General features: G+C 41.2%; 2 protein-coding genes across 2 annotated transcripts; both read right to left on the bottom strand.

The window, feature by feature from the left end:
• Nucleotides 1-124: 124 nt before the first annotated feature.
• prmt7 (protein arginine methyltransferase 7) lies at nt 125-9,369 on the bottom strand. Its single transcript, XM_067588982.1, has 17 exons — nt 9,120-9,369; nt 8,130-8,166; nt 7,520-7,669; nt 6,542-6,650; nt 6,260-6,372; nt 5,869-6,098; nt 5,081-5,261; nt 4,873-5,000; nt 4,362-4,500; nt 4,192-4,275; nt 4,038-4,085; nt 3,800-3,889; nt 2,955-3,116; nt 2,574-2,648; nt 2,173-2,333; nt 1,371-1,467; nt 125-901 (listed from the first exon to the last, which is right to left on the bottom strand). Exons 1-17 carry the CDS (start codon nt 9,212-9,214, stop codon nt 743-745), a joined length of 2,058 nt encoding a protein of 685 aa, XP_067445083.1. The 5' UTR covers nt 9,215-9,369; the 3' UTR covers nt 125-742.
• A 1,058-nt stretch (nt 9,370-10,427) lies between these two features.
• exoc3l1 (exocyst complex component 3-like 1) lies at nt 10,428-24,609 on the bottom strand. The gene is made up of 15 exons (XM_067588981.1): nt 24,291-24,609; nt 20,291-20,466; nt 19,957-20,176; nt 19,393-19,605; nt 18,829-19,019; nt 18,141-18,359; nt 17,925-17,995; nt 17,093-17,210; nt 16,771-16,896; nt 15,523-15,623; nt 15,309-15,425; nt 13,923-14,193; nt 13,462-13,617; nt 12,378-12,511; nt 10,428-12,137 (listed from the first exon to the last, which is right to left on the bottom strand). Exons 1-15 carry the CDS (start codon nt 24,331-24,333, stop codon nt 11,951-11,953), a joined length of 2,343 nt encoding a protein of 780 aa, XP_067445082.1. The 5' UTR covers nt 24,334-24,609; the 3' UTR covers nt 10,428-11,950.
• Nucleotides 24,610-27,785: the final 3,176 nt, after the last annotated feature.

Here is a 27,785-nt window from a genome sequence, read left to right as displayed (position 1 = left end):
TTGACTTGAAAGAGCTCAGTGGTGATGTCACTGCCCTGTCAGCCAATCCCTGCAGTATGTTCTTCAAAAAAGTAAACTCAAGTCATTGAAACCTGACAACAATAATGATACCAAAAACACAACAAACAATATGAAACTTTATAAAACATTTCTATAACAACACATAAGACTATGCTAGACTAGTGTCCTGTTCATTCATTACATCCGTCAGTCATCTCAGGTACACAATAAAACACTTCTGGTTTTTGGCACACATGTAATGAACCTAATGGGCCACTGACAGACTGAATACCATCAGCCAATGATTGTTTATTTAATCATATACTATTTGCATATGTCAGGCCCTTAACATGAACTATTATAATTAATATTATTGGTTAACTTCTAATATTTGGTAGGTAGATTTCATGTTTCACAGCATGAAAAAAAATCTGCACACCTGAACGTGTGACTGGTGTGTTGGATGAAGGTGCATCATGAAAACAATATATCTCATTGTATTCATGCTCCACAGCATAAAACACTGGACTCTGCTCAGTTTTGGGGATGACAATGGTCCTATTACAATTTTTCAGATATCAAGTGCTGTCATAAAGGCAACTGTCAGCATCGGTCAAAACAATAACGATAGTGGCTGAACCACACGTGTTAAAATATTCACCCGAAATGGTCAAGCGCAAACAGTGACAAGAGTGAAAAAGCACAGTTAAGAGTCCGTCCTTCAGTCAGCGAGAGCTCTGCATCACTGAGACTCCGTACTGAAGTCCATCTTGATGTCTCCTAAACTGGGTTCAAAGGTGAAGTTGTAAGACACTGTGGCTCTGCTGTCACCTGAGCTGTCCCACGCCGACCTGAAGAAATACACTCCCTGTTTCCTGTGTCGACTCCACTCACAGTCACCCTGCAGGAGGAGGCACGGGACAAACAATCACATCTGACGGAAAAAACCTACAACAGCAAACTTCATGCAGCTGCTTCGAAAGTGCTGATCGGAGCGACTGTAGCAGCTGAAGACTATTTGAAGCTTCTGAATGATTCTCTGTAGCCTCTTAATTCACTCAAACACAAGTGATACATACGAGCTGAAATTCAAACTCAAACTTGTAATATTTTCTAGCAGTATTTACCACCTGAGAACTCAAATAAATGGCATTTCTAGCAGTGGTTAAAGAGATTAAAGACTACCTCAATAACTATTGTCAAAGGTCCTGAACCTCCAACTCTGCAATATGTTACATGACTTTGTTTAGACAGAGTAGGATGGTGCGATACAGAACAAATAATCCAAAATGAATGAACTAAGCAAAGCTCAGGGTGCAAAGATGCTCAGTTTGTTCAATAAACAAAGCTATAGATGAAGGCTGTGATACCTGCTCACTGATTGGTCCAATTAGACCCCCACTGACAGCGATGTCGTCGGTTAGGTGGTATTCCATCCACAACGCGACACCATGGCAACGACCACTCCTGAAACAGACACGGGGTGAACAGTTTAATATAAAACCTCTTAGTATGCAGCATCAAGAGCAGAACCTGAGTGTTTTACAGCTAAAAAACGTTGCATTTTCAGTCCAAACTCAGCAGCCTGAAGAACAAGTCCGGGCCTGTCCCCTCAGGCTTTAACAATCAATCCAACTCTTTGTTTCAACCATCGACTATAAACTGCTGTTTCCTCAACACTGCATAATACTGAAGGATGACGATATCGACTTGAAGTGCAATTGTTTGGCGTCCAAGTACTTTGCTAGTTTTGAGTTCTAAAAAGGCACCAAATCACAGCAGGAAATCACAGTCTGACTGTGTTTGGGAAGCAGGAGAGAGGAAAACTGTTTGTTGTCCAAACTTCAGTGCAGTTAGTGACAAAGCATAAAAGAAGACTGAGTTTTCATTTGGGGTAAACTGGTCCTTTGAAAGACTACTCCACCAATTTAACAGTGTAATTTTGCAGTTAATCAGATTTCACACTGCTCCCCTCTGGAAACACAAAAGGCTTCATACTACTTTCTTCACATATGCTTTGTACTCTCAACACCTGGAAACACTTTTATATGTGTGAAATCGGAGTTCCTCTGTAACTCTCACTCTACACCGACATTAAAATTCAGTCACTATCTACTCTTCTCTTGTGTTGAACTTTTTAACCACCATCATAATGACAGAGTGAGACTGTACCTTATAAAAGGTAGTGAGCCTTGACTGATGATTGGCTGTTGAGGGACACACTGTGTGAAGTCAAAGGTCATGACGGCTTTGGACTGGGTCAGGGCGCGACACGGGTACTCCCACAGAGGGTGGGGCTCCGCCTCACGGGACTCATGGAAATCCAGAGATTGCTGAAGGGACAGAAGTGGAGGATTTTTTTTCACATAATAGATTTTAGAAATAACATTATTTTCAAAACACAGCAGAATTACAGTAAAACCACAGAACTTCAGCTGAACAGAAGTATCAGTCCACACTTAGTTTGCCTTCAGACATTCAAGATCTTTCTACTCTGTGATAAACATATCTTACAGGTATAAAGAAATTACACTGCATTTAAAAACTGACCTCTAGGAAAAGTCAAATTTTACCTGAACCATCTCATCCATGGGGGTGATGTCAAAGCCCTCACATGTTCCACACGGTGCTCTTATCCTCCACAGATCCTAACAAACACAGGGAAGTCAATCAGAGGGGACTCACCTTCACTTTTAAAAATCTTTGGTGGTATGTCTACAATCAAATGTGAATCTAGACATTTTCAAATAAGAACTTGTATTAAGGATCTTTAAAAAAAATGATACTGCCTTCCATAGAAGACTTAAATCTCCTAAAAGAAATTCAAGCAAACCCTGCATGAGGAAGACTGATGAAGAAGACAACAGTAACAAAATTATTATTGCTTATTTGTTAGTGGCATAGAAGTAATTTAAAAACATGCAAAAGTGTGAAAATATAACAGTGTGTCTCACCTGGAACTCCACAGCCACCATGTGAAGGGTGGCGGAGCAGGGCAGGATGGTAGCGTTGGGCCGCAGAAGGCCTGCCAGGGCAGTGCGACAGTACCAGAAGAATAGGGAGTGCCACGGCAAGAGGCTGGTGCTGAAGTACGGTTCACCAATCAGGGCTGAGATCTGCATGAGAGAAGTTCTATACTTATCTGTGACACTTTATTAGATGACCAAATTACACAAAATACATCAGGCTGAGATTTTAAGGCACAGATTTGATCAGATTGGTTAAATTCTTGATTAGTGCAGCTTTAAAGGCAATATGGCCTCATTTTCAGCTAATATTAAAATGTGATCTGTATCTGGACACGTTTTCTGGGTCTTTGTATTTACACCTGGTGTTAATATGCTTTCTTGTTTTCTCAGCTGTGCCCACATTGTGATCGGATCTCACTATGGAAATTAGCTTGGCAGAGCTGGTGACTTGTCAACTTCTAGCTGCTGCTACTACTTGTAGTTTTTGTGGGGCTTGCTTTAGCTAGCAGGAAGAGGCGCAGCTAGGTGACATTTCAACTTACTGTGCAGATTTTTTTCTTATGAATGTGGTCATGCTGTAGTGACTGTATTTACACTTGCTGAAATCCAATCACAGTGTGAGCCTGATCACCTCCAAATGTGGTCTGGCTGATCTGACAGCATTCTGCTCTGAGTGTATTTTCCTTATCCAGATAACGTGTCCAGATCACATTTTGATGCAGGTGTAAATGGTACAAGTGTAAAATTGTCTATTTTGGTGCCCCCAGTGGTGTACTGGAAAAGACTGGCAGACAGAAAGGCACGCTGCTCATGTCTTACTGCAAAAGTACCTGTTCTCCTCCTAGATCATTACTGGTCAGCTGTTCAGGTCTGATTTCCAGCAGCTCAACACCTCCTTTCATTGAGTTGGCTTCCAACACCTGTAGAGAAAAATGTGTAGCATCAGCACCTTTTCACCCGTCTGTGGAGTTTGTGGCTTTGTCTTTGAAGACCTAGAAGTGAAAATATGTCAACAAGCATCTGTCAGTTCTGAAAGATGAGGAAGTAAATTGAATGATTCTCATTTACCTGCTCGATAACCTGTTTGGACATTCTGGAGTTTTCCAAACTGAAGACCTGAGTAGAGGCAGACAGAATAAAATGACAGGTCAGTTACATAGTCTGAGTATAGTATTTGGTTTGTAATGATTCATTATGCACCATCATGGTCAGAGCGGGGTACCTTCTTGGCTCCGAGCATGTGAGCAAACACAGGAAGCAGACTTCCATCACTGACGCCAAGACACACACTGTCCTCTCTCAGAACCTGAAGTCAACACAGCAGGTAAAGAGAGACTTGTCACATCTATCAATACACTTACACATAGTCTTGATTCTGGTTACATCACTTACACTGCGCAATGCGCTGACGTAACTTTCTGTGCGAAGTCTGTCGTTGAGTTCGCCAAATCGTGGCCGGGTCCAAACCATGTGGGCCTGGCAGGTACAACATGGCCGAGAGGGACGAGCCTCGCTCTGTGAGGGCTGCTGGCTGAGAACATCAACATGCAGACAGTCTGAGGTTAGCTGTGGGACACATGTTCTCTCATCTGATGTCATCATCATCATCATCATCATCATCATCATCATCATCATCATCATCATGTCATCATCTGTTCTAAGGGACTGGGGAGGTACTAGGGACTGACTTCACTGAACCACCCGACAGCACAAACTGTACATAACAACCACCTCTGCTAACCATTCTCCATCTGTTCAGCTCGACTGTATGAGCCGTTTTTGAAGACTGTCACTGAGCTATTTGATAATTGTAGCAATGAAAATGATAGATTAAGTAGCAAAAGATTAATTTTACTATTTACCTTCTTAAGACATCTGCCATCATGTCATAATTTTGATGTACCTGTGAGTTTGCAGGCTGTACCACAGACTGTAGTCATCGTGGCAGACAGTCAGACTGAGCTCCTCTCCTTCTGTCACCTTCCTCTCCGCCGGCAGGAAGTACACACTCTGCATCCAGTGGTCCCGCCACTGAAAACACACCACAGTGATCAACAGGGGGCGATGAGAGCCTGAATGGAAACATCATAACATCGTATTATATAACTCACCGGAGCCGTCTTTGGTTGTGGGTATGACCAGCCGGGAGCCATGGAGCACACAATGGTTCCACTGGGATCCATGTCGATGTCCCACCAGGACAGGACCACCTGTGCCCGACCCCCGTCCTGAGCCACAAACTGGGAGGAGTGGGACTGGGGGGCGCTGCTTACTGGCTTACTGAAGTCCACACTGAGAGGAGAATGGGGTGCAGAGGGAGAGAAGGTAAGATGTAAACAACTGCTGCTGACAGAAATAAAATATTAAAGGGCAGATTCACAGTTTTTCAAGTAGGAGGACTGTGAATTTTGGCCCCCATCGATAGCATTGTAAGTGCATTATGAAGGGATCTTCTAATGGTCAGTATGAACAGGAGGAATGATGACAGCAAAAAAAAAACTTATTTCAATGTTCATTTGGGCTCTGGACTGTTGTTTGAAGACAGACCTGAAAAACTGTCAACCCGTCCTTTAATAAATAACATTAATAACACGTGGCCTGTCATTGTTTTTGCGGCCACTGTAGGTTCTCCTACATGCTTGGAAGGGGAGGAGAGGTGTATTCATTTGGTTGCAATCTACAACCTCACCACTAGATGCCACTAAATCTTACACACTGATCCTTTAAAATCAGATTTTCAATGAACACAGAGAAACTTTCCACTTGTAGATAAATGTGAAAACAGTCTTCTAGTGTCAAACTGCACATACATCAGTCTGCACAGTGAAGCTCAAACATTCAACTGAAGGAACAAGAAGAAAAGCACATTTTTGAGTGGAGGAAGGACTTAAAAGTTTACCTGAACATGGTGCAGAGAGGACCCAGGGGAGTGAAGCTGTGAGGAGAGACCTGGCTCAGCTGGATGTCACATACTGCATGAGCTCCGCTGCAGCGGCCCACAGCGGGCGGTGGCACCAGCCGTGCCCCCTCCACCTCCACCTCCTGCAGCTGAGCCCAGCTCCACAGAAGCTCCGACTCCACCAGCTGGGCGTAGACGGTGGCCCGGTGAGGGACTGCCTCACAGCCCTCCTGCAGGGTGGAGGCACACCAGAGGACACATCTGACTTTGATATTCTAGAAAGCTCAAGACTGATGAAAATGAATTTAATTTATTTCATGCGCACACACACACACACACACACACACACACACACACACACACACACACACACACACACACACACACATACCTGGACCAGATTCTGGTGAGCATGCTCATAGCTGGGCAGGGCTCCTTCACCTATCAGCTCTGTATCAAACAGTTCTGTGATCAGGACGTTGGCCTTCATTTGCATATCTCCATCTGGAATAAATCACACAACACGTCTCATCAACACAGACACATTAACAAACATGATGCTGCTGTAGAAAATGACAGATGGATGCAGCTTCCACCAGCCACTAAAAAAACAAAATGACATCAGCATTCATATGTGCTTGTGTGTGTTTGTGTGTGTGTGTGTGTGTCTGACCTGGCCCCACAGTGACATCAGTGGAGTGTTTGTTAATAATCTTGATCTTGTCAGAAAAGCCGTTCTTCTCCACGATGCACTGGGCGGCGGTGGCCATGGGCTTGAAGACCTGCAGACACAAAGGAAGCAAAGTCACTTGACGCCTAAAGCAACACTGTGTTTGGAGTTTAACAGGTGCATTTACTCAGTTAGACACAACAGCTCCTACAGAGAGAGAAACAGTAACATCAGAAACGAGTAGTTGATTTATCAGGAAAAAGACTGTTGGTTTGATAAAACAAGCTATCAGAAGAAGTCATTTAGGGCTCTGGGACTTTGTGATGGGAATGTTTTATTACTGTCTTATAGAGCTAATGCTTAACAACATCCCCCACCCCATGCCTGATACACATTACATGTACTATTACTATGGGAATTGTAGTATAAAAAGCAGCAACATACCACAAACCTATAATACTGTTATATTATTTATTATATCACTATATAACAATATATCATTATTATTGTGTTTTTATATATTATATATCATAGTAGTTCATAGTGCTGTATTATTACTGTGTAGTGTGTATTATGTATAATGTACATATATATATCATTATATACATACTAGGTATTATTATGTATAATGTACTACATTGTATGATTCATACCTATATGTTTATACTATATATGTAGTTCATACATTTTGGCTGTTATAAGAGGACATCTGAATCACACCGTATTATTTAGAGGTAACTAAATACATAAAAGTTATTGAGTGTTTTTAAAGCAGTTATCAGATAAAATGATAATGCAAAATCTTCCAAGGTTAATTTTTGTTGTTGTTGTAAAGTATAAACTAAAGAACTTTCTTCTTTCCTGATTAAAGCTGATTGTCTGCAGGATCACACATTTTTTATTAGATAATAAGCAGTGAAATATGCAGGGAAAATCAGTATCACAGTGTCCGTCCTGCACATACAGGAGGAGTATCTGTACCTCCACAGCGTAGCAGAAGTCAGCTCCAGCAGTGACGGCCATCATGGACAGCAGGCCTGTCCCCGTCCCGATGTCCAGGACAATGACCTTCTCACCGCGAGCCTTCACTCTGGCCACAGCAGCCCGGATGCCCTCGTAGTACTTCTCATTCTGTAGACAGAAAGTACATCAGCTGTGAGACTGCAGTCAACTACACTGTGTGTGGTGCAGAATTAGTGTTGTTTGTCTTTTGTCATTCGGACAACATTCGTGTCAAGACAAAATAATTACATATTCATACCTACTGAAAACACATACACAACAACAATAACAAAAACAAAAAAAACAGGAGGCTTCCTCACATGTAACTGTCACATATACAGTACTGTGCAGAAGTTTCAGGCACTTTAGATGTTTAAGATTCTTATTCACAATGCAGTACTATCAGAAAGGCGTCTGATTGGTCCCAAATTTATTCTGCAGTATGACAACAACCCCAAACATACAGCCAGAGTCAGAAATAACTATCTTCATCAACAAGAAGAACAAGGAGTCCTGCATCAGATGGTTTGGCTCACGCAGAGCACAGGCTGTTGATGAATCCTTTCAGCTGACGTGTGAGATTACTCACCCTGTCATGATCATGCAGCATATCTGCATAACAGGACCTGAAAGAGATACACACACACACACACACACACACACACACACACCAGTGTTAGTGACGATGTTATTTGCAGTAGTGGAAAGTAAGTTTATTTTCTCAAGTATGGTACAATTTTGAGGTACTTTAGTATTTCCACATTTCAGAGGGAGATATTGCACTTTTTACTCCACTACATTTATTCCACACTTATAGTTACAGACTACTTTTCAGATCAGTATTTATACATAAATACATGGGATAACTATAAAATAACATTGTTATAAATTAGACTACCCAACAGCATAAATTGTTAACATTAGCCCTGTGTTAAAATGTTGCTTACATCTACAGTTCATGTCAATAAATCTGTATTAATATTCTAATAATATATAACACTCTAAATGGGGACAGTTTGCATCATCAGTACTTTTACTTTGAGACTTGCTGCCACTACTTCTGTACTAAAGTTAAGTTTTGAAGGACATTTACTTTTAATGGAGTATTTGTACATTGTTTTATCTCAGTACTTCTCCCACCACTGGCCGTTTATGTAACTTGCTGGAATCTTTTTCATAAATGTCAGAGAAAGACAAAACGCCTGACTAGAAAAAATCTGATCATTTGTTGATGGTTTGCTTTTCAACAAAGAGTAAAATAATAATGATTAAACTTTGAGAGCCCTCGAGGTGGACAGTAAATAATGTAAACACATGTACACAAGTAAACAAATGAAGACATACACTGGTAAGGGCCTGAATGCCAAATTCCATGTAAAATGTGTCAAAAGAAGGTTTGTGATGCTTGTTGTGGTTTCTAAACTCAACCAGCAAACACGACGCTGCACTTTAAAATGATCTGACTCAATCGTTTGTCACACCTTCAGAGGGACCATCATGCATTTCCGTGTCCCGCGAATTAGAACTGTTCACCGGCAACATAACAACATTAATAAGCGTGCTGTGTGTTAGCTGCTACCTGGCTATCTCCTGGTGATAGTCGTACTCTTCACCCTCCTCCACCCAGTCCACAGCCCCGGTGGCCGGGTTGGCTCGTCCGCAGAAGGTCTTCATCTCTCCGCCACGACTGTGTCAACACTCCGCTGCAGTGTCTGACAGCTGCTTTTATCCAGATTATTCTGCACAAGTCTAAAATCTAAACCGGATTAATCTACACATGCAGCATGGCCTCAACGGGAACGGCCATCTTTCCCAATGACGTCACAAACTCTTTAGGTCACGTGACGGGCCTTTAAAAATTTTTTTTAAAAAAAAGGGACATACAGTGATTGACTTTTTTTAGCAACAGAATGAAACATCATAAAATATATATATACGTGAGTTTTCACTGATCTAAAAATGTGAAAATACAATCAATAATAATAATAATAATAATAATAATAATAATAATAATAATAATAATAATAAAATTAAAGATCCCTTCCAGACATAAGACATAAAAATACTCTGCTTGGAACAATGATGTGTATCTGATATGGTTTTTCAAAAAAAAAAAGAGGCATAATTACGTTTAAAATCCTTAAAACGCCCTCTACTCCTTCTGCCTCATTAAAAAAAAATCCAAAATCCATGAATATGCAAATCTATTTAATGACAAAGGTTTTCCTGCTGGACACAAGATGTCTCTTGCTTCACTGTTAAGTCCATTCTCAGTGTTTGTGCACTGGAGGCTTCAAGTTTCCACATCACACTTGTGTAAATTGAATATTAGACCAGAATTGGCTTCAAAACTAGTTGTGATGTCACAAATCATGGTGTGCACCCACCCCTTAAAGGTCTAGTGTGTAGGATTTAGTGGCTTCTAGCGGAACAGACTGGGCAGAAATAGAATATAATATTCACAAGCATGTTTTAATTAGTGTATAATCACCTGAAAATAAGAATCATTGTATTTTTGTTACCTTAGAGTGAGCCCTTTATATCTACATAGGGAGCGGGTCCTCCTCCACAGAGCCCGCCATGTTGCACCACCATGTTTCTACAGTAGCCCAGAACGGACAAACCAAACACTGGCTCTAGAGAGAGACTTCACATTTTTCGTGGCCACCATAGGTTCTCCTACATGCTTGGAAGGGGAGGGGAGGTGTATTCATTTGGTTGCAATCTACAACCTCACCACTAGATGCCACTAAATCCTACACACTGGTCCTTTAAAATCTTCTAGTGTCAAACTCTGCACATATACCAGTCTGCACAGTGAAGATAAAACATTCAACTGAAGGAACAAGAAGAAAAAACAATTTCTGAGTGGAGGAGGGACTTTAAGTTTACTTTATAAAGCCTTTATTTAAGCATTTATGTAGCAGAGTTTACAATGTGTTTACAAGTTGGCACTGAACCAAAACAAGGGAAATTTGTTTGAAATAACATCAGGAAACACTATTCAAAAGGAAATAGCAGAAAACTAATACATAAATACAATAAATACAATAAAAATCAGATGAAAAACAACAAATATAAACAACAACACAAGATTAAAATGGACAAAATAAAAAATACTCAAAGAAAAAAAGAAAAAAGAAAAGGAGTTTTTAAAGGTAATGAATTAGCAGCCTCAGTTCCTCAGTTCACAGTCCAGGAGCCTTCACCAAAAAACCATGTTCAGTCTCATGTCCAAACTGTAATGTGATGATGCTTTAATAAAACTCTTTATATTCTAAAAGTTATATACCATAAGTTGTAGCTGATATATCTACTTTTGTCTGTTATGTACTGCAAAACAACCATCCACATGCTTCATGGTCTAAAAGAAGCATTGATGAACCAGTTTCTAAATACAATGCTTGGTTTCTTCAGTATCAGAAGCTTTGCAGGTTGAATACACTCAGAAATCATTTGTATGAGCAGACCAGGCTGCAGAAATTTGCTCTACTGTGGTTGTCTCGTTCATTGTTTCTGAACTGTTGGTGTCACAAGGTCCTGTTCAAAAATCTCCAATGGCTGATACTGCGATATGTGATGGGTGTCACTTAAAGGGCCAGTCCACCCAAGTCACAGAAAAACAAACACTTTTCTGTAGTAATATATAGCCATGCAGACAGTTTTGGTTTTGTGTGCTTAAGTTTTGAGATATCTGCCTGTAAAACATCTGCTGCCACTTCTATACAAAGGAAGTGAAAGGAGTGTCGATGCTCAAAGCATTTGTTCAACACTAAGTACTTTCAGTGAAAAGTGTTGACAGCGAACAGTAAATTGACCTTTTAAAGCTGCACCATACATTTGATAGTAAAATGCACTGGCCAAGTTGTCGCACAGAGAGCAGTGAGTGCAGTTTATTAAAGTCATGTTACTGGAGTTCAGAGTAATAAAGAAACAGTGTTCAAATTGTTCAAATTTAAATTCAAACTTCAAGTCGCTTACTGCGGCTTCAATGTCCAAGTTAAATCTGTAGCAGAAATTGCTGAGACACACGACAACATGTGACAGACTCATAAGATGTTTTACCTTCAATATCTTTAGGGCATTAAACCAACTGTGATGACCTGATGTGCCACAGTTTACCAGCCAGCTGAATATCAGCTGAAATTAGACCAGTGAGTCACCAGCTCAAACTTCTGGAGAACTGTGACGCAGGATGGTGCTGAGAAAAAAACAGGATACCTTATTGATTTCCTCTGGATAAAAAAGCGTGGGCAAACACCCTGGCCACCCATCAACTTAATCAGAAACAGGAACGGCTAGATCACCAGTTAACCTAGCTTAATCCTGTGTTTTACAATGTAATGGTCCATGATCCATTTGAGATCCCACCCTGATCTGACTCTGAGGCCACAGTCTCAGTCCCTGTATTCATGCACACTTGGCAGTAGGCAGACAGAAGGCCATGGTGGAGGGAGGCACCAGGATGTCTGTGAAGATGGGCCGGTATCCTGCTGGCAGAGGGGGGGCGCTCTGCTCCAGCAGGTCCAGTACTGTCCCTCTGATGTCCCTGGAAACGTCACCGCGGATGTCCAGCAGCACAGACACGTGCTCTTCACTGAGAAAACAACATACAGGTATAAATCCCTGGACTGGTCATTTTTTTGTTGACCAAATATGCATGTATCACTTTTATTTATCACAATTAAAAGGCATGAAATGCTTAAAAAAGCTTTTCATAACTGAATCCCAACACCATTTGTATCAGTCAGTTTTGCTATGAGGACTGTATTCAGTGTGGTAATTTAACATCTTCACTACGGCAGGTGATGGTCGGGGGAGAGCAGGTGTTGCTTACCTGATGTCGGGGTATTTCGCTGCTAGTCCTGACACTTCTAGAGCGAGCATGCCGGGGTCTTTGAGTTGGATGAAGTCAGCCAGGACAGGTAGTAAGGCCAAAGGGTTCACTTCAGGTACTGACCCCTCACCTTCCTTTGATGATATTGGATTTTGAAAGTAGAGTTAAACCCAGTATCTCTCTGTTACTACTACAAAAGCAAAAGTCACTGTAGCGACTTGTGTGAAATTAGAAGTCATTATTTTGCCATAGACTCAATCAGACAGACAACCAGTGTAGTATTGATTTTTCAAATGAACTAATGAACCTCACACTGTTGTTCTATAAACAGAACATGTCTGTCTTTGCTCTCCAGACTTAAGTCTAACACGACTCTGCAACAAGAGCAAACTCAATGCTCGGAGCAAATGCACACAAGTAATGGAATAATGCTTATAATGTAAAAAAAACCCTAAAATATCTAATTAACATGATTGTCACTTGTGACTATTATTAGTCTACATTTATCTATTAGTTAATATGGGTCATTATTTCAGTAGCTATTATCCAGTGCAGTGTAATAGCCTTCTCTATGAAAACCTGGCTGATAAAAATAACCACACACACCTCTACACACATCAGACTGCTCAGTTATCACTCAGTGTTCTGCTTGTTTATTTGGGAGATGATGGATGATTACTGGAGCTCATTAAATGTGTTCATCATTAACTCATTTCCAATGTTTTTTTGAAAAAAATGGCATTTCATGTTTTATTCTGGAAATGCAAACACTATTGTGGCACATTTTGTGACAATAATACTAACGGCTTCACTAACGGCTTTGTTTCTATCGTCTTTGTACTAATGAACTGTTAAAATCCCACATCAGCTGCCTCTAACTGCAGATTTGTGCCACTCTGCACGCCTCTCTCCATATGTTGAGCTCCTGTTGTCAGTAGCAGTAATGTGACTGGCTGAGAGTTTGTTTATTGATCCTCCAAGTGATTTATATTCACTTTCACTCAGCCCTTTTTGCACTTTGCACTGCTGCACATACAAGAACCAAAACAGCAGGTGGAGACGCCCACACCCACATTGTCCTCACCAGGCCGTGGAAGATTTCTCTGAACTGCTGGTCGTCCTGAACCATCTGCTGAGCGAGCTGCCTCCTCTCCTCAGCGCTGCGACACACCAACCTCTTCTGCATCAGAGCCCTGACGTACTCCACCACCATCAGCCACTGGGCTTCCTCCTGCAGACGCTGTAGGGACAGTATTGATATTGACTATATTTATTGTTTGTTGTTTGTTTGTTCAGTACAAAGCAATCAACCTGAATCAAGAATGAATTATATTTCTGCCTGGGGTTTCCAAACAAACATTCATTGTACTTTGGTCTAAATGTTTTGCCCGACAAATAATATTCTTTTTTTTTTTAGCCATGAAAATTGGCAGATGTAAAGACACTTAGCAGCTAATGATTGATGCCTCCGGAGCAGCCCCTCCTCTGAGAAATGTCATAACTAAAACTGTAAAAAAAGAGACGGAAACAGAGTAAAGCTGTGACCTGCCGGCAGGGGGGTCGAACACGGCCGTACAGCTCCAGGTGACGCTCCAGGACGCGGCAGAGTTTGGGTGTGGGGTCTCCCTGGACCAGCCAGGGTCGGGTCAGCAGGCCTGGGAGGAAAGGCTGAAGGTCTAGCAGGAGCTGATCCATCACCAGGCGACACGCACGCCTCACCGCCCGATCCAGAGCTGCCAGCGGGTTGGGAGGAGTCCGAGAGAACTGACCTGCCGACCGGGACGACTGCTGCTGCTGCAGGCTCTCTGTGGACTTTCTGCATCAAACATGATGGACACAGTGGATCTTATTTAAGCTTGAGATTTAAATTATGGCCTGTACTTGTTTTTTATTGAACCTTCATTTTGTTTCAATCTTGTTTATTCTTGTAATTTGTTTTTTAGAAGCACTTAACTGTCAATCAATAACCTGTATGTCAAACAAAAATATCATTTTGTCTGGGAACAAACTTTTCTTACACTCAGTCTTTCCCAGCAGCATGAGCTGTAGTAAACTGTGCATAGGTTTTGTCCCCAGTGGGATTAAGAGAAGTACACATTGTGTGTCCCTACAGTAGGCAACGCTGCTCTCATATTGCAGCTTAATGCTGTTTTTTTGCTACATTAACCAATATCAATGTCATATTTACTGTTCCGTAATAAAGAGAAAAAATTGCACTAATTAGTTTGCTTTTCTGTTTATTTTCTTCTTCTTTATGGCAGCTTAGTGAATAAAAGCTTTTCATTTTGACATTCTTAGTCAGAGCAGATAAAATCTCCCTCCTGCTGTATTTGTTCAGACTTTTCATGCTTGATAAAATCCTAAAAACAATCAATCTAATCGGGCCATGACATACATATTTCTCACTGTGGTCCTTGACGGAGGTCAAGATAACATGTGCATGTTCTTCAGGTTCATCTTATTGAGGATAGAAATACATCTACTTGTCCCTTCAGCATCTATAAATGTGTAAATATTTTCAAATTTAACTGCTGGACATGACGATTTAAGGTGAGCAGAGAGACAGTTTCCCTCTTCAGCAGATGAATGTGAAAATAAACACAAACATCATTCTGCACAGAGAAGCTCAAACATTCAAGTGAAGTAACAAGAAGCAAAACACATTGTTGGGTGGAGGTGGACTTTAATTTAATTCATATATGGAAGGTGTTTTCCTTTTTCAGATGTATTTTTTTTCTCCTGTTCTCTATTATCTATGAAGTATCTCTTTTTAAGCACAGGAGTAAAGTACCACTGTGCTTGTGATGCTGGCTGACATGCTATAAACCCTGTCTAAGTCCCAGAGGTGTCCAAAAACTTTAAACATTGTGTTGTCAAGCTTTGACATCATTAAAAATCAGTGGGATCACTGTTCCACTGCAGTAATCTTACTTGAGGATGATGCAGTTGCTGATGGAGGCCAGCAGATAGTGGAGGTAGAACTTGTTGTTGTTGTTGCTTGGATCTCTGCGATGCTCCTTCCCAAATTCCACCAGAGCTTCTCGAAACCTGGAAGTAAAGATGCAAAGGACTGGAGGTGAGTGATTTGCCTGAAGCCAATTTCATACTGAGAATAAAATGAGCCTCAAGCACAACATGCACACACCTGTTCAGGAGGTTCTCCATCTCATACAGTCCCATCTGTATAGTCTGGTCTCGTAGGGATTCTCCGATCATCAGAGCCACCCGGGCGTTCTCCTCCAGCATCTACCACAGTCCCCAGATGAACAAAACAAATCCACAAACAACACACAGTATTACGTGACACATCACTACTGATAAAATCTGCACCACCAGTGCACTCGAGTTTAGGCGTTAGGCAGGTAATATGAAGCTGAAACGTGATTACAGTGCTTGAAGTAGGTTTAAAAGGAAAAGCAGGGAGACAGGGTTTTTTTGTAATTGAATAAAGAAACAATAAGCACATAATGTCATTATGAAGTATGTCCCTAGAGAGTGGATGAAGATCATCACCAGTGATTATGAAGATGATGAGATTTGTGACTGTCAAACTGATCTCACACTTTCCAGACTGAACTCTGGTTCATCTTGGCCATACTCTTTGGGTCAGTACTCACGGATCAGCCGTGGGTGATATGGCCTTAAAATATATCAATTTTTGCGATAACGATATTTATGATGATGTGAAAGTAATGATTTTCAGCTGGTGTGGTCAGCTCCTTGTATTGTGTGTGATGATGGTGGATGGAGCCACAGGATGTATTGAAGGAGCAGAGCTGTGACTCTTCTTTAAAATAACTGATCTGATCACAGTCATTAATGCAAACTCAACTGCTGTCCAGCTGATCAATATCTTCAAATCGATGCAGGTGGGTAAAACCATACAGTCTATGGGTAAAACATATCCAGCAGGTGGTTATCTAACTAACTTCATCCTTGTGTTTGACTGCTTCCATGCTTTTAATTTTGTCCCAACGGTGCAACTTGCCACTCTGATAAATAACGTGATGATCGATCAAACATGAATCTGACAGATCCTGATGCGTCTCTTTGATAAATTTAGTTAGTTAGTCTCTTCCACACTACTGAGTTGTTCTTTTTTTGGCACTAACTCCTCCACAGTGAGGAGTTGCTGTGTTTTGCTAATCATGACAAAAATACATCAACATGTTGCAATATTGTGATATGAAGCATGAGATCCTGCACACAATTAAGTTAAGTTCCACAACCCCCCAGTTATATGAGAGAGGGTATAAAACTGGTCCAGACCCAAAACCAGGACAGAATCTACAATGGTCCTTCTGTATGTGGGATTTGACAAATCAGACTTGAAAACATTTAAAATATGTGTTATAGTGTGTGTGTGTGTGTTTATTTATTGTGTAGTGTATACCTGTGTGATGATAGTGGGCAGGCTGGTTTGGTAGAAGCCTTCATGGTCTGTATCCGGCTCCTGGTCTCTCTGCCAGTCTTGCAGCTCCACCTGCAGAGCTTTGTGCATCCACTCCGACACACTCTTCTGTAACAGCAACAACATGGACACACACACACACACTGCATGTGCTCAGTATGATAACACAGGTAGCATCATGCTCCTCTGCGTTTCATAGCCGTCTCGACAGGGTTCATAGACATTAGAGATTTCCGGCTGCAGTTTAGTCATCTTGAACACTTTCTGGGTAAATGAACACAGACTGAACTCTCTGTAGACTCACCCGCACGCTCTGCACATATTTGTTCTGCAGCTGCTCCAGTCCTTCAGTTGAGATAAGAGGTCCCAGCTCTTCTTTCTCCATCTCAGTCACCAGCTCTGGGTGACCCATCATGTCTGGGCTGCCAAAACAAGACTGTCACACTCTCAGCTTACTTCTTGCAACCTATTGTCATTATTACCAACTATTTTGATAATCAATCAGTCATTCCAGTTATTTTTCCAAGCAAAAATGCCAAATATTCACTAGTTCCAGCATCTTAAAGAATTTTATGCTTTTCTTTATTATAGATGATAGTACACCAAATCTTTCAGTTTTGGACTTTTAAAATGAGAATAATGGTTAGTTGCAGCCCTAGTCTGGTTCACTTCCATTTGACTAGGTTTTGCAATTTACACTAACAAGGTTTTTTACAAACAACTATTCCCTAAGTGAAGCTCTGAACGATTTCGGAAACTGAAAATTAGATACCAATTTCACAACAGATGGAAGCTGCGATAGATGACATTATTTGTGTTTCCCATCATTTCTGCTCGAATGCTGTGATGGTAATTAAGAGACAGAGGAAGGAAAGACGAGGAGATAGGAGAGACTGTGCTCTAACATTGATGAGCTGCATTTTGATTGAAACATACAGCGAGAGTCTCATCGACTGAACCAATGACATGCTGAAATTCAGGTTCAACATCTGGATAAAGTAAAGACCACTTCTCCAATGAAAACTAGAAGGAGATGTACATTTATTTAGATTCAATTAGATTTAATTCATGCTATCTGATAAGCCACAGACACACACATTATAAAACACAAAATCTGTGCAGATCAGGGATCTCACCTGTTGTAGATGTGTAGCACCCAGTTGAGCACAGCGAAGATTTCACCACTCTCCAGGTCCCAGCTGCTAACCTAGGCCACAAGTATCACTTACATGTGTATACTTAACTCATCACAAGCTTGAAAATAAAAAGATAACTGATCGACACACTTCATTTGGTGATCACGATATGGCTACACTACATGGTGAGGAGTGTGTTTCTCTCACATCACTGACCTGTGCCAGGTGAGCATGTAAACAGCGGTGGCTGGCCCTCAGGTAAGCTCCAGTTAGACGGTAGTGTGGCGGGACGCAGTGCTCCAGCAGGTGGCGTACAGTGGCCAGGTCAGCCATGATACCGTGCTGGAGAGCGGAGAGGTGGCCTGCCAGGCCTGGACCACGTGTGTGTAGGTAGGACACGCTTCGAAACCGCGCAGACACTGCCTCCTCTAGTACCTGAACAGGATGAAATGTGTAACTTACAGCCAGCAATCTAAAAACAGAGACTTGGTAAAGAAGAGAAGCATGTGTGAAGTAGGGCTAGGTGATATGGACGAAATCAAAGATCACAATATTTCTGACCAAATACCTCGATATCAATATTGCAACAATATTGTAAGGATGACTATTGGTGCTTTCACAAAATATTTACACATTGGGATTTTTGATAAACAATCATCAGTAATGAAGCTGTAATGACTGAGTGGGTAAAGGCAAATAATAGAGGAGCTAGAACCGTCTGGTAAGTTCAGAAAATTACATCATTTGACTGTAATGCAGCCTTTAAAACCAGGAAAAGACAACACTTATGCCATATCACGATATCACGATATCCAAAATCTGTGACGATATCTAGTCTCATATCACGATATCGATATAATATCGATATATTGCCCAGCCCTAGTTTGAAGCAGCTGATTAAGACCTGGAAGAAACATGCTCTCCAGCAGCGAGGTCGTCCACGGGGCAGAGGTCTGCTGCTCCCCCCTCTCTCCTCCAGCAGAGCTTGGTCCAGGGCCTCCTCCCGCTCCACAATCCTCACCGCTGACACAAACGGTGTGGGGTTTTGCCGGGCCAGAGCCAGAGCACTGCTCACCACCGCCCACAGCTCCTTACCTGCAGAGACAAGGCGGGTATGTTGAAGAGGGAGAAAAACAAACACTGATTCAATACAGTTGAATCTTATTGTTAGTGTTTTAAGCTAGAGAAGAATTATATGTTTGTATATGTTGTATGTATCATATGTAACACACATATGCATGTTGGAACAAACTCCCCATTTCTTTAAAACATTCATTGATACATAGTATATTAAATGCCCTCACTTCTGCTCCCTATTTAACACCGACAACTTTTATTGGAATTACTTACTGCAAGTGTGGCTGGTGTTTAATAAAATGTCTGAATTACTACTAATATTACTCAGCTCTGGTCAGTTTTGTCTGAATTGTTTAGATGTCCACCCCCTGTGTCTCTAAGCTCTCCTTACCCAGAGCCTCCACCAGCTGTCCGACACCAGAGAAGTATTTGGTCACCAGCTCCTGGTCTTCAGTGCTGAGTGCACCTCCTGCTGTCCCAGCAGACCCCTGGAGCTGCCACAGGATGTCGTCCTGCCAGCGCTCCAGATCCATCAGGCGGGCGTGTGCCTCCAGGAGCCGCCGGGACTCCACCAGACGCTCAGTCTCCAACACCATGCTCCGCACTGGCAAGACCGAGGAAGGAGAGGATACAGGGATGATTTTAAATTAGGGGGTCGTAATATTTCCTGATTAGAGTCATGTTAAGGAAGAAATATTAACATTTAGGGGTGTGTTTCCTTTTTCTGAGGCGTTGGATATTGTTCAATATGAATATATTAACAGAGGGTGGACAAAATATCAGGAACAGCTGGCAAGTTATACATAGATACAGTCTATATACTGTATTTATGAATATAATCCAATGCAACACATTTATCTTTAATTTATATTCATGTCTAGTAAGTAATGACGCCATTTACAATCTATGGTCTTATTACCAGACATGAATCCAAACTTATAAAACAGCATCTCACCAGAGTAAAGTCGTGGCAGGTTGCTGACGGCAGCGAGGAGCTGACAGTGGTTGACTGACACTTCTCTCAGCCTCTCCAAAGATTTCATTCCCTCTCCATTTCGGTTAGACTCCAACCCTGCCTTCCTCAAAGCATGTGACACCTCCTTCAGCTCGACCCTGGCCTCCCGGAGCTGCTCCAGACCCCAGCCTACCCCCTCCAGGTATGACTGGACCATGGACTGGAAGGAAATGATTGATAATAGGAAGTATTGAAAAGTAGTCGGTAGGGTTAGTCGTATCAGTATGTTTATCAGCGTGTTTGCGTGTGTTGATGTGTGTTTCAGTGTTGTCACCTTGAGTCTGGTGTGTATGGACGACGTCCTCTGGCTCTCTCTCTTCTTGTACTGGCTCAGTCGCTCCAGATGTTCAGGTCGACAGAAAACACCTGACGCCCACTTCAAGGCAGCGCCACGGGCCAAACACTCCGCTCTCTCCACCTCTGGCCATACCGCAGCCACTGCCACCATGTCTGTCAGAAAGACGGAAAGAACATGAGTCAGGGCTGAAGTTTTGAAGCAATTCTGAGGGGTCGTATTCATAAAAATGATTTCAGAAAGGTAATTATTTACTCTTAGTATTATGATACTGTTTGATTAAACCTTTTTATGTTACAGATAATTGCGAAGAGACATTTTATCTAGAGATCCCAGACTAATAACAGATATATTTAATTTTGCAAGATTTATTTGGAGGTGGAGCTGCACTGGAGAAGCAAAAGTGATATAATCTGTTGCATTAAAGCCCCGATGTGTAGGATTTTTTACGCGATCATAAGATCATTTCAATTATTCTGATATTCTGATAAGTTTTTGTTTGCCACTGTGTTTTTTTTCTATACTACCTGTAGAAGCTGTTCTAGAGTTTAATTGTTTAACATTTGGTTAGTTTGGAGTTAGGTAGATGTTGTTGTCATTAATGATAAGATTTATGATGAATAATGGCACTTTTGCCCTTTTAACATTGTCATTTCGTGATGTTTTAAAGAAAAGTCAAGTCAGTTTTATCTACATAGACCAAGATCACATGTGTCACAAATTTACCTGAAAGGGCTTTATAATCCATGCAGGATACAATATCCTCTATCCTAAGACAGACAGAAGAAAAAAATGCCTTCTTTACCTTGTTACCTGGATGGCAGTGTGTGTGTTTGCCCAACGTGTTTTAATCTCCAGCTGAACTAAGTTTTGTCTCCTCTGATTGAATAATTTACTCAGCATATTGTATGTGGAACAGTGATGCTTGTCCATAAACCTGATGAACGTCAGCAGATCTAAATGTTGTAAGAAAACAAAATATACCAGCAGTAAGAAAGACAGTGTGCAGGAGGTTCTTTTTCCTTTTATGCATAGACTATAAAATCAAGATAAAAATTAAAGACACAGTTTTCCAGCTGTTTAATATGACTATGAAGAAGGGATAAAAAGAAGGGATAAGAGAGAGGGAAGCTAATGATAGCTCATGAAACCTGATTTAAAAAGAAAAAAAAACATCACTCTGATGATGGTCAGCTAGCTAGTCTAGCTAACCATCCACATTCACATTCATTACACAGCCAATGGTTTATTTACTTTAGAAGGTCCTATCATGGCATTAATCGCTTGAACTCATGAAGGTCATGAATGTCACACTCATGAATAAACGTAAATGTAATTTATTTTTCTTTGTTATGTTTTGACCACAGTTTCTTCCCTTATATTCAGGTTTGCTGGTTAGCTTAAGTTGCTACATGTTACATTTTTGATTTGGAATGGTTGAAGTCCAACTCGGTCCAACACATTATGACAATTAATGCCTCTTTTACTTTACTGAAACACACAAACACACACACACACACCAGACATGTTTAGGAGAAGTAGCAGCAACAGTATCAGTGTTTTCAGTGAACTCTGAAGCTGAACTCACACTTGTGTTAATTAACCAGCCTGATCAGATCCAATACAACAACAAAATATGTGAAATATAAAAGAACATGACTCAGTTCTACTTTACTATTGCAGGTTAAAGGCACTCATAGTTTCCCACAGTGCTTTATGCTGGATGATAAAAGACCACCTCACTAACATCATACAAATAATACACTTTTATAGAACAAAGCATTAATGTTCAGGGGAAAAAAGCAGCAGTGCTACTTCACACATGCTTGATATTTATTGGGTCTGACTATAGTCTAGGGCGTCATTTACTGACTAAACTGATGAGATGAGATGCGTAAGGATCTGGGCAGCTTACCCACTTGGATAAAAAAAAATTCTGGGTTAGGCCCCATGTGAATGAGTTCTTTTAGAATGAAATTGTTTTTAACATCTCAAACTGTACAATTGGCAGAGAAAATTATCCTTTGCGACCAGGGCACAACCTCTCCCCTTGACAGAAAAGCTGGAATTGGCTCAATTATCTGCCATACGAGGTTTAACTCAGCTAGTGTCATTATTTCTGTCTTCATGGCAGTTCTGCATCCAGGTTTGTTCCAAGTTTGAGAGATTTCTTTCAAGGGTGATTATGTATTGCATTATTTAATATTTGTTTTTAAAAGAAAAATCTGTTTCTTATATGTAAGCTCATGACATGTACACTCCCAGCTCACTGTTGATGCTTTCATAGTTGGGCTACCAACCAAAATCACCCATAAAAGAGACAATTTTGAGCATGCTAAGCTGGAGCAGTATTGATGATCAGGGAATGGGATACAGTAAGAAGTCTGAGTCAAACATTTCTCTGCGTCCTAATGGAGAGGATAATTCTATAGTAGAGAAAACTGAGGCTCTGTTGTCAGCCGGCCAGTCAGGTAAGCAGGATATCATTTGTCATCTGTTAGTCAGCTAGACAGGCAGCCGACGGATCAGCTGTGCCGTCATCAGAGTCACGTGACATTGCTTCCATTTGGATTACACATCTTAATGGGTCTTAATTGAATAATATACTGGTTAGTGACTCAGCAGACAGTGATGTGCTGTGCTTGTGACCCAGCATAGAGCAGCCTTTCAGTGACTTTAGGGTCACTGGTTGTGCACATATCACTAAAGATCCAGGTTTTGTCAGTGTCCTGATAAGTAAAGTCACTGTGTGTGTTGATGTTTGGATGTCTCAATTTCAGAAAACAGGATTGTCTCTGTCTCAGGGGAGGTCATGGGACACTCCGCTATCTCCTACCAAGACTAAATCTGAGCACTGAAACGTCATCATCAGCAATTCTACAAAACAAACCACAGAGTTCTCTGTCAGGAAAGTGATGTGTCTCATGTAAGTAGCGCTGCAACAGCGCAGGCAAAAACACAATACAGCACGTACTCATTAACGATCTATAACGCTGCTGTAATGGCGGGCTGGAATGGAAACCAGCAGACTCTCTGGTCATGATGGCACATGGATTGATGGATCAGAACAAACAGACCTCCTTCTGTGGGACTGAATGTGTGTTTGAACACCAGTATGCTATATTATTTTATGTTTGGCTATTTATTCCATAAAAAAAACAATACTCACATTTCTTCACGTCAGGGTGGAAAAGTATTTGAAATCAGTGTTCTTGACCATGGAAACAGCAGCTGAGAAACTCTCAACAACTGGTCTATTTAGTAGCTGCTCTGGAGCTTTAAATCACATCACATGATCTTCATCAGCAAATAGAGTTTACCCAGTAGTCATAGAATTGCATAAGTTTATATTTTTACTTTTTCCAAAGCAGTGAGTCTATAAAAGTGCTCAGACAGAAATGGAACTACATTTCCATGATCAGCTGAGTAAACTCTATGTGCTGATGAGAATCATGCCATATGATTGAAAGCTCCAGAAAAGCAACTAAATGAGCTTTGCCGTAAGACCGTTTTCTCAACTATTTGAAATCACATTTGAAAGATCAGGAAACACTAAAACTATGTTCAATCAAACTGATGAATTGTTAGGATTAGCAGCTCTTAAACGCTAACTCTAAATGTATTTAGTTTCAAAACAGTCACAGTTTCAGCCTGTTTCAGTCTGTAGCTGTGATCAGGCAGGAACCTTCATCACACGACATGTGGATGACACTGACTGGCAGATGTTCAATATGTAACCAAAGGCCAGTGGCCAACAAATCAACACCTCACTCTAAACCTGATTCCTAAATGATGAATACTGAAGATTTCATTCATTTCTCTCATAGAGAAGCAACACTGCAGCCTCATGCACAGTTTTGTTTTGCCTCTAACTGTTGAGAGACTTTCGAAGCAGTGGGTGTTGGTCATTCGGCAGTGTTGTCAACAGGCAAAATGTGTGTGTGTGTGTGTGTGTGTGTGAGTCTTTGTGTCCCATTACCTTCTGGTTTGTCACCACCATTCTTCTGATTCCCTGCTGACATTGAAGTTCAGTTTTCAGCCACCCGTCCACCCAACGAGTCTCCTTTACCCTGAGGGCCGGCACTGAGGGTGCCCAGGGTGCAACGCTGGCAGAGGAGGGTGAGGAAAGACAGAGATGACAGAGAGGAGGAGGAGAAGAAGAAGAAGAAGAAGAAAGGGTGGAGGAGAGAGAGCACATATCCATTCTATTGACGGCTTTCCTCTCTTCCCTCACACACACTCTCTCTCCCAGACACATCCTCTGCTGAGAGGCCGGCAGGAAAGGGAGGGGGCTGGAAGGGAGGAGAGGGAAGAGAATAATGCAGGGGGGTGGGGAGGGAGGGGGAGAAAGGGGCAGGAATAGGGAGGGTATAGGGTGATGTGCTGCATTCAGGGGCCTGTGGCGAAGATAGTAAATCTTAATAGAGTAGACTTAAATACTTTTTAACTCAGATATCTGATTCCAATTTAAAAAAAAAATAAAAATAAAAATCCTAATCTAGCTTTTTGCGGGGGCTTTCAACTGTATCATATGGTCTTCATTAGCTCAAAAAGGTGCCATGGATGAAATTATGACAGCTTTTGAACTTGTATGTAAACAGATCCAATTCCGTCATAACTAAACAAAAAACAGATGAAGACAATGTGATATAGTTGAGAGCCTAGGAAAAAGCTAGTATGCTAGCATTTCCAAAACCAAGGATGAACTTTCATCTACTTAACCTTTTAAGGAATTTTTTAAAGGTTAATAGTTCATATTTTGGGACACAGTTTGACATTTTGCCATCTTGCCAAGGCTTAGATGACAATATACAGTAGATAGCACTCTTGCATGTACTAAATATGAAGCTAGAGCCAGCAGCCATTTAGCCTAGCTTAGCACAAAGACTGGAAGCAGGGGGAGACAGTTAGCCTGCTTCTTTCTAAGGGTAACAAAATCCGCCTACCCCATTCCTGGTGTCTTGTTAACACTAACACTAACGTAAACACTAACACAAATTGAATTTTCCACCCTCCATATAGTTCTTTTTTGTCCAACAAGACATGAAGGCAGCACGACGGGGAGATTGTGAATGGAGGGGACCAGGACAACAATCCAGATGGTGGCAGGGAGGGTTAGGGGTGGGGAGAGGAGGGTGTAAGTGGACCTGGTGTTCCAACAGAACCCCTTGGGAGTCTGAAAATCTCCTTGGCTCATAAGAGGAAACCAATTAAACACACAGTAACAGGAAGAAACAATGTATAATGCATAGGTCATTAGCCTACAACCCACTGTAAAAGAAGGGAAGACAAAGGAGCCAAGAGCTAATGGAGCTCATGACAATTATTCTTGCACTGGGAAACACTTTACAGGTATCTGAGCAGCTGGTTGAGTCCAGGACATAACTTCTTATTTCATTAGTACTAGTACTATTAGTACTATTAGTACTAGTACTACTATTTCATTAGTAGTATTAGTAGTATTTCATTAATATCCTTCTTTTAACATCAGGTATGTAAACTTTGTGGGTCTATTGTTGATGCCAAACAAAAAGTGTTGAATTTTTCCACTGCAAGAAAAACAGCCTGTGTCATTGACCCTTTCTGATCCTCTGCAGCTGTTTGACCAGCGCCAGCTACTACCACTGAGGGAAGTTTGTTTATTTGTGGACCCGTCCAGTCCTCTGACCCCACCGCCCTGTTTACGCCTCCAAGCTTCCCGGACCTCTTCAAAACACAGCGAGGAGCGTGCCAAGTGGCCCTGTGGTTGGAGCCAGCACAAACACGCTGTCTGAAGGGAAAATGGGACCATCAGCCTTCAGTTCTGTACTTCAGATTTCCTCATGCAATTTAAAAAGTATGCGTGGGTGCCCCATGATTTATCCTTGAATAACAATTGAATCTTAACAAAGAACAAAATTGTGAAATAACTGACTCAGAGAAAAATGTGCTTGATATGAATGATATGGGTTGTTGAATCAGGGATTAGATGAAAATTATTTGGGGGGGGGGGGGGGCTAAACTTTAACTTAGAAAAAACTGCAACACATTCCCCCAGTTTCACAAAATAATAAAGCATGAAGAATATAAAGCAGCTATAATCAGTACTTTAACCTAAACAATGGATCACATGATCTCAGATCTACGGAGTGTTTTAGCGTCTTTCAGCTCATTATTTTGGTTCTATGGCCTGCAACCTGTTTTGATTCTCTATCACTGCTATCACTTTCCACAGCAAACAGACAAACAAAGCAACAAGCTGGTGAACATAATGGAAGACTTAGCTGCTAAAGAGCCAGATATTTCCCTCAGGAGTTGGTAAAGACCAAAACAGAACTAAAAGGAGAGTGAATATTGGACTTTCATTAATCAGGTAGACACAAACACGACTCCAAATGAATGCCAATGTTGCATGTCTGCTAAATAAATAAGCAACTGTTTTCTAACATGTTAGCCATAACAACTTTATATGGCGATGTCATTGTTGTGTTCATGAATTGTTTCCACTGACCCAAAGTGAAAAATATTTTTTAAATATACTAAAACATTAAAAATATCTGTTATTGCACATTTAAGATGATGTACACCAATCTTTAAAAAAAAAAAAGCAAAAGGTCTAAAGGCCTAAAATGAAATTTGAATCTGGGATAGGAAAAAATAAAAAGGCCTTCCTTCCCTACTCTCTGGGAAAAAAAAAAAATCCAACTGCCCTCCTTTCAGCAAAAAGAGAAATGACAATTACCTCCTCTTCTGATTCACCCTCCCCCGATAATTCTCATGCAGTCCCTTATTTTTGAGGGTGCTTTTCCAATAAATTCTTTATTAAATAAAGTTGCATGGAAACAGACCAACATGTGTTACCGTGTGTTAATCAAAGGTTTCCAATAAAAAAATGAGAAAAAGTGCATGGCATCCCTTTATCCTAAAGAGTGTGTTCATCCATATTTTTATCTCAACAATGGTCAAGGTGATTGTTTCTTTGTTGTTCACTAACAAGGACACCTCCCTCAGTATCACCTCCTGTATCTTTGCCACAGAGGAACAATTCCCTCCAGAACCATGTAAGGAATAGAGCAGAGGTTGACGCACCAGGATGTTGTGCAAAATGTATTCCTGTCAGGGTGGGACCACATCGCTAAGGACAACAAGGCCGCTGACCTGCTGTTCTCTAGTCTTGTCACACTGACAGCGAGGCTCAGTGCAGTCGAGCCTTACTTCCCCTGTCTGCGTTTCTGGCTGCTCAGTCACTCCCTCTGCTGTGGATTGAACAACAATCTGATTTGCATTCGCAGCCGTCCTGCAGAATGAAATCAGAGAGTTAAGGACAATCACTCACATCCAGACAACTGATAATAATGTAAGTTTGGTACCTTCAGACTGGCTGTCCACTGGCCATTCAATCCAACCAACACTTGATCCAGAGCAAAATATTTTACCAAGTACTTATCCTACTGATATGAAATTTGTTGTGGATGTTCCTGGTCCCCAGATGATG

The sequence above is a fragment of the Thunnus thynnus genome, chromosome 5 (assembly GCF_963924715.1).
Source record: "Thunnus thynnus chromosome 5, fThuThy2.1, whole genome shotgun sequence".
Lineage (NCBI taxonomy): Eukaryota > Metazoa > Chordata > Actinopteri > Scombriformes > Scombridae > Thunnus > Thunnus thynnus.
Note: the sequence above shows the minus strand (reverse complement) of the source record. Positions and strands in the feature narration are given on the sequence as shown.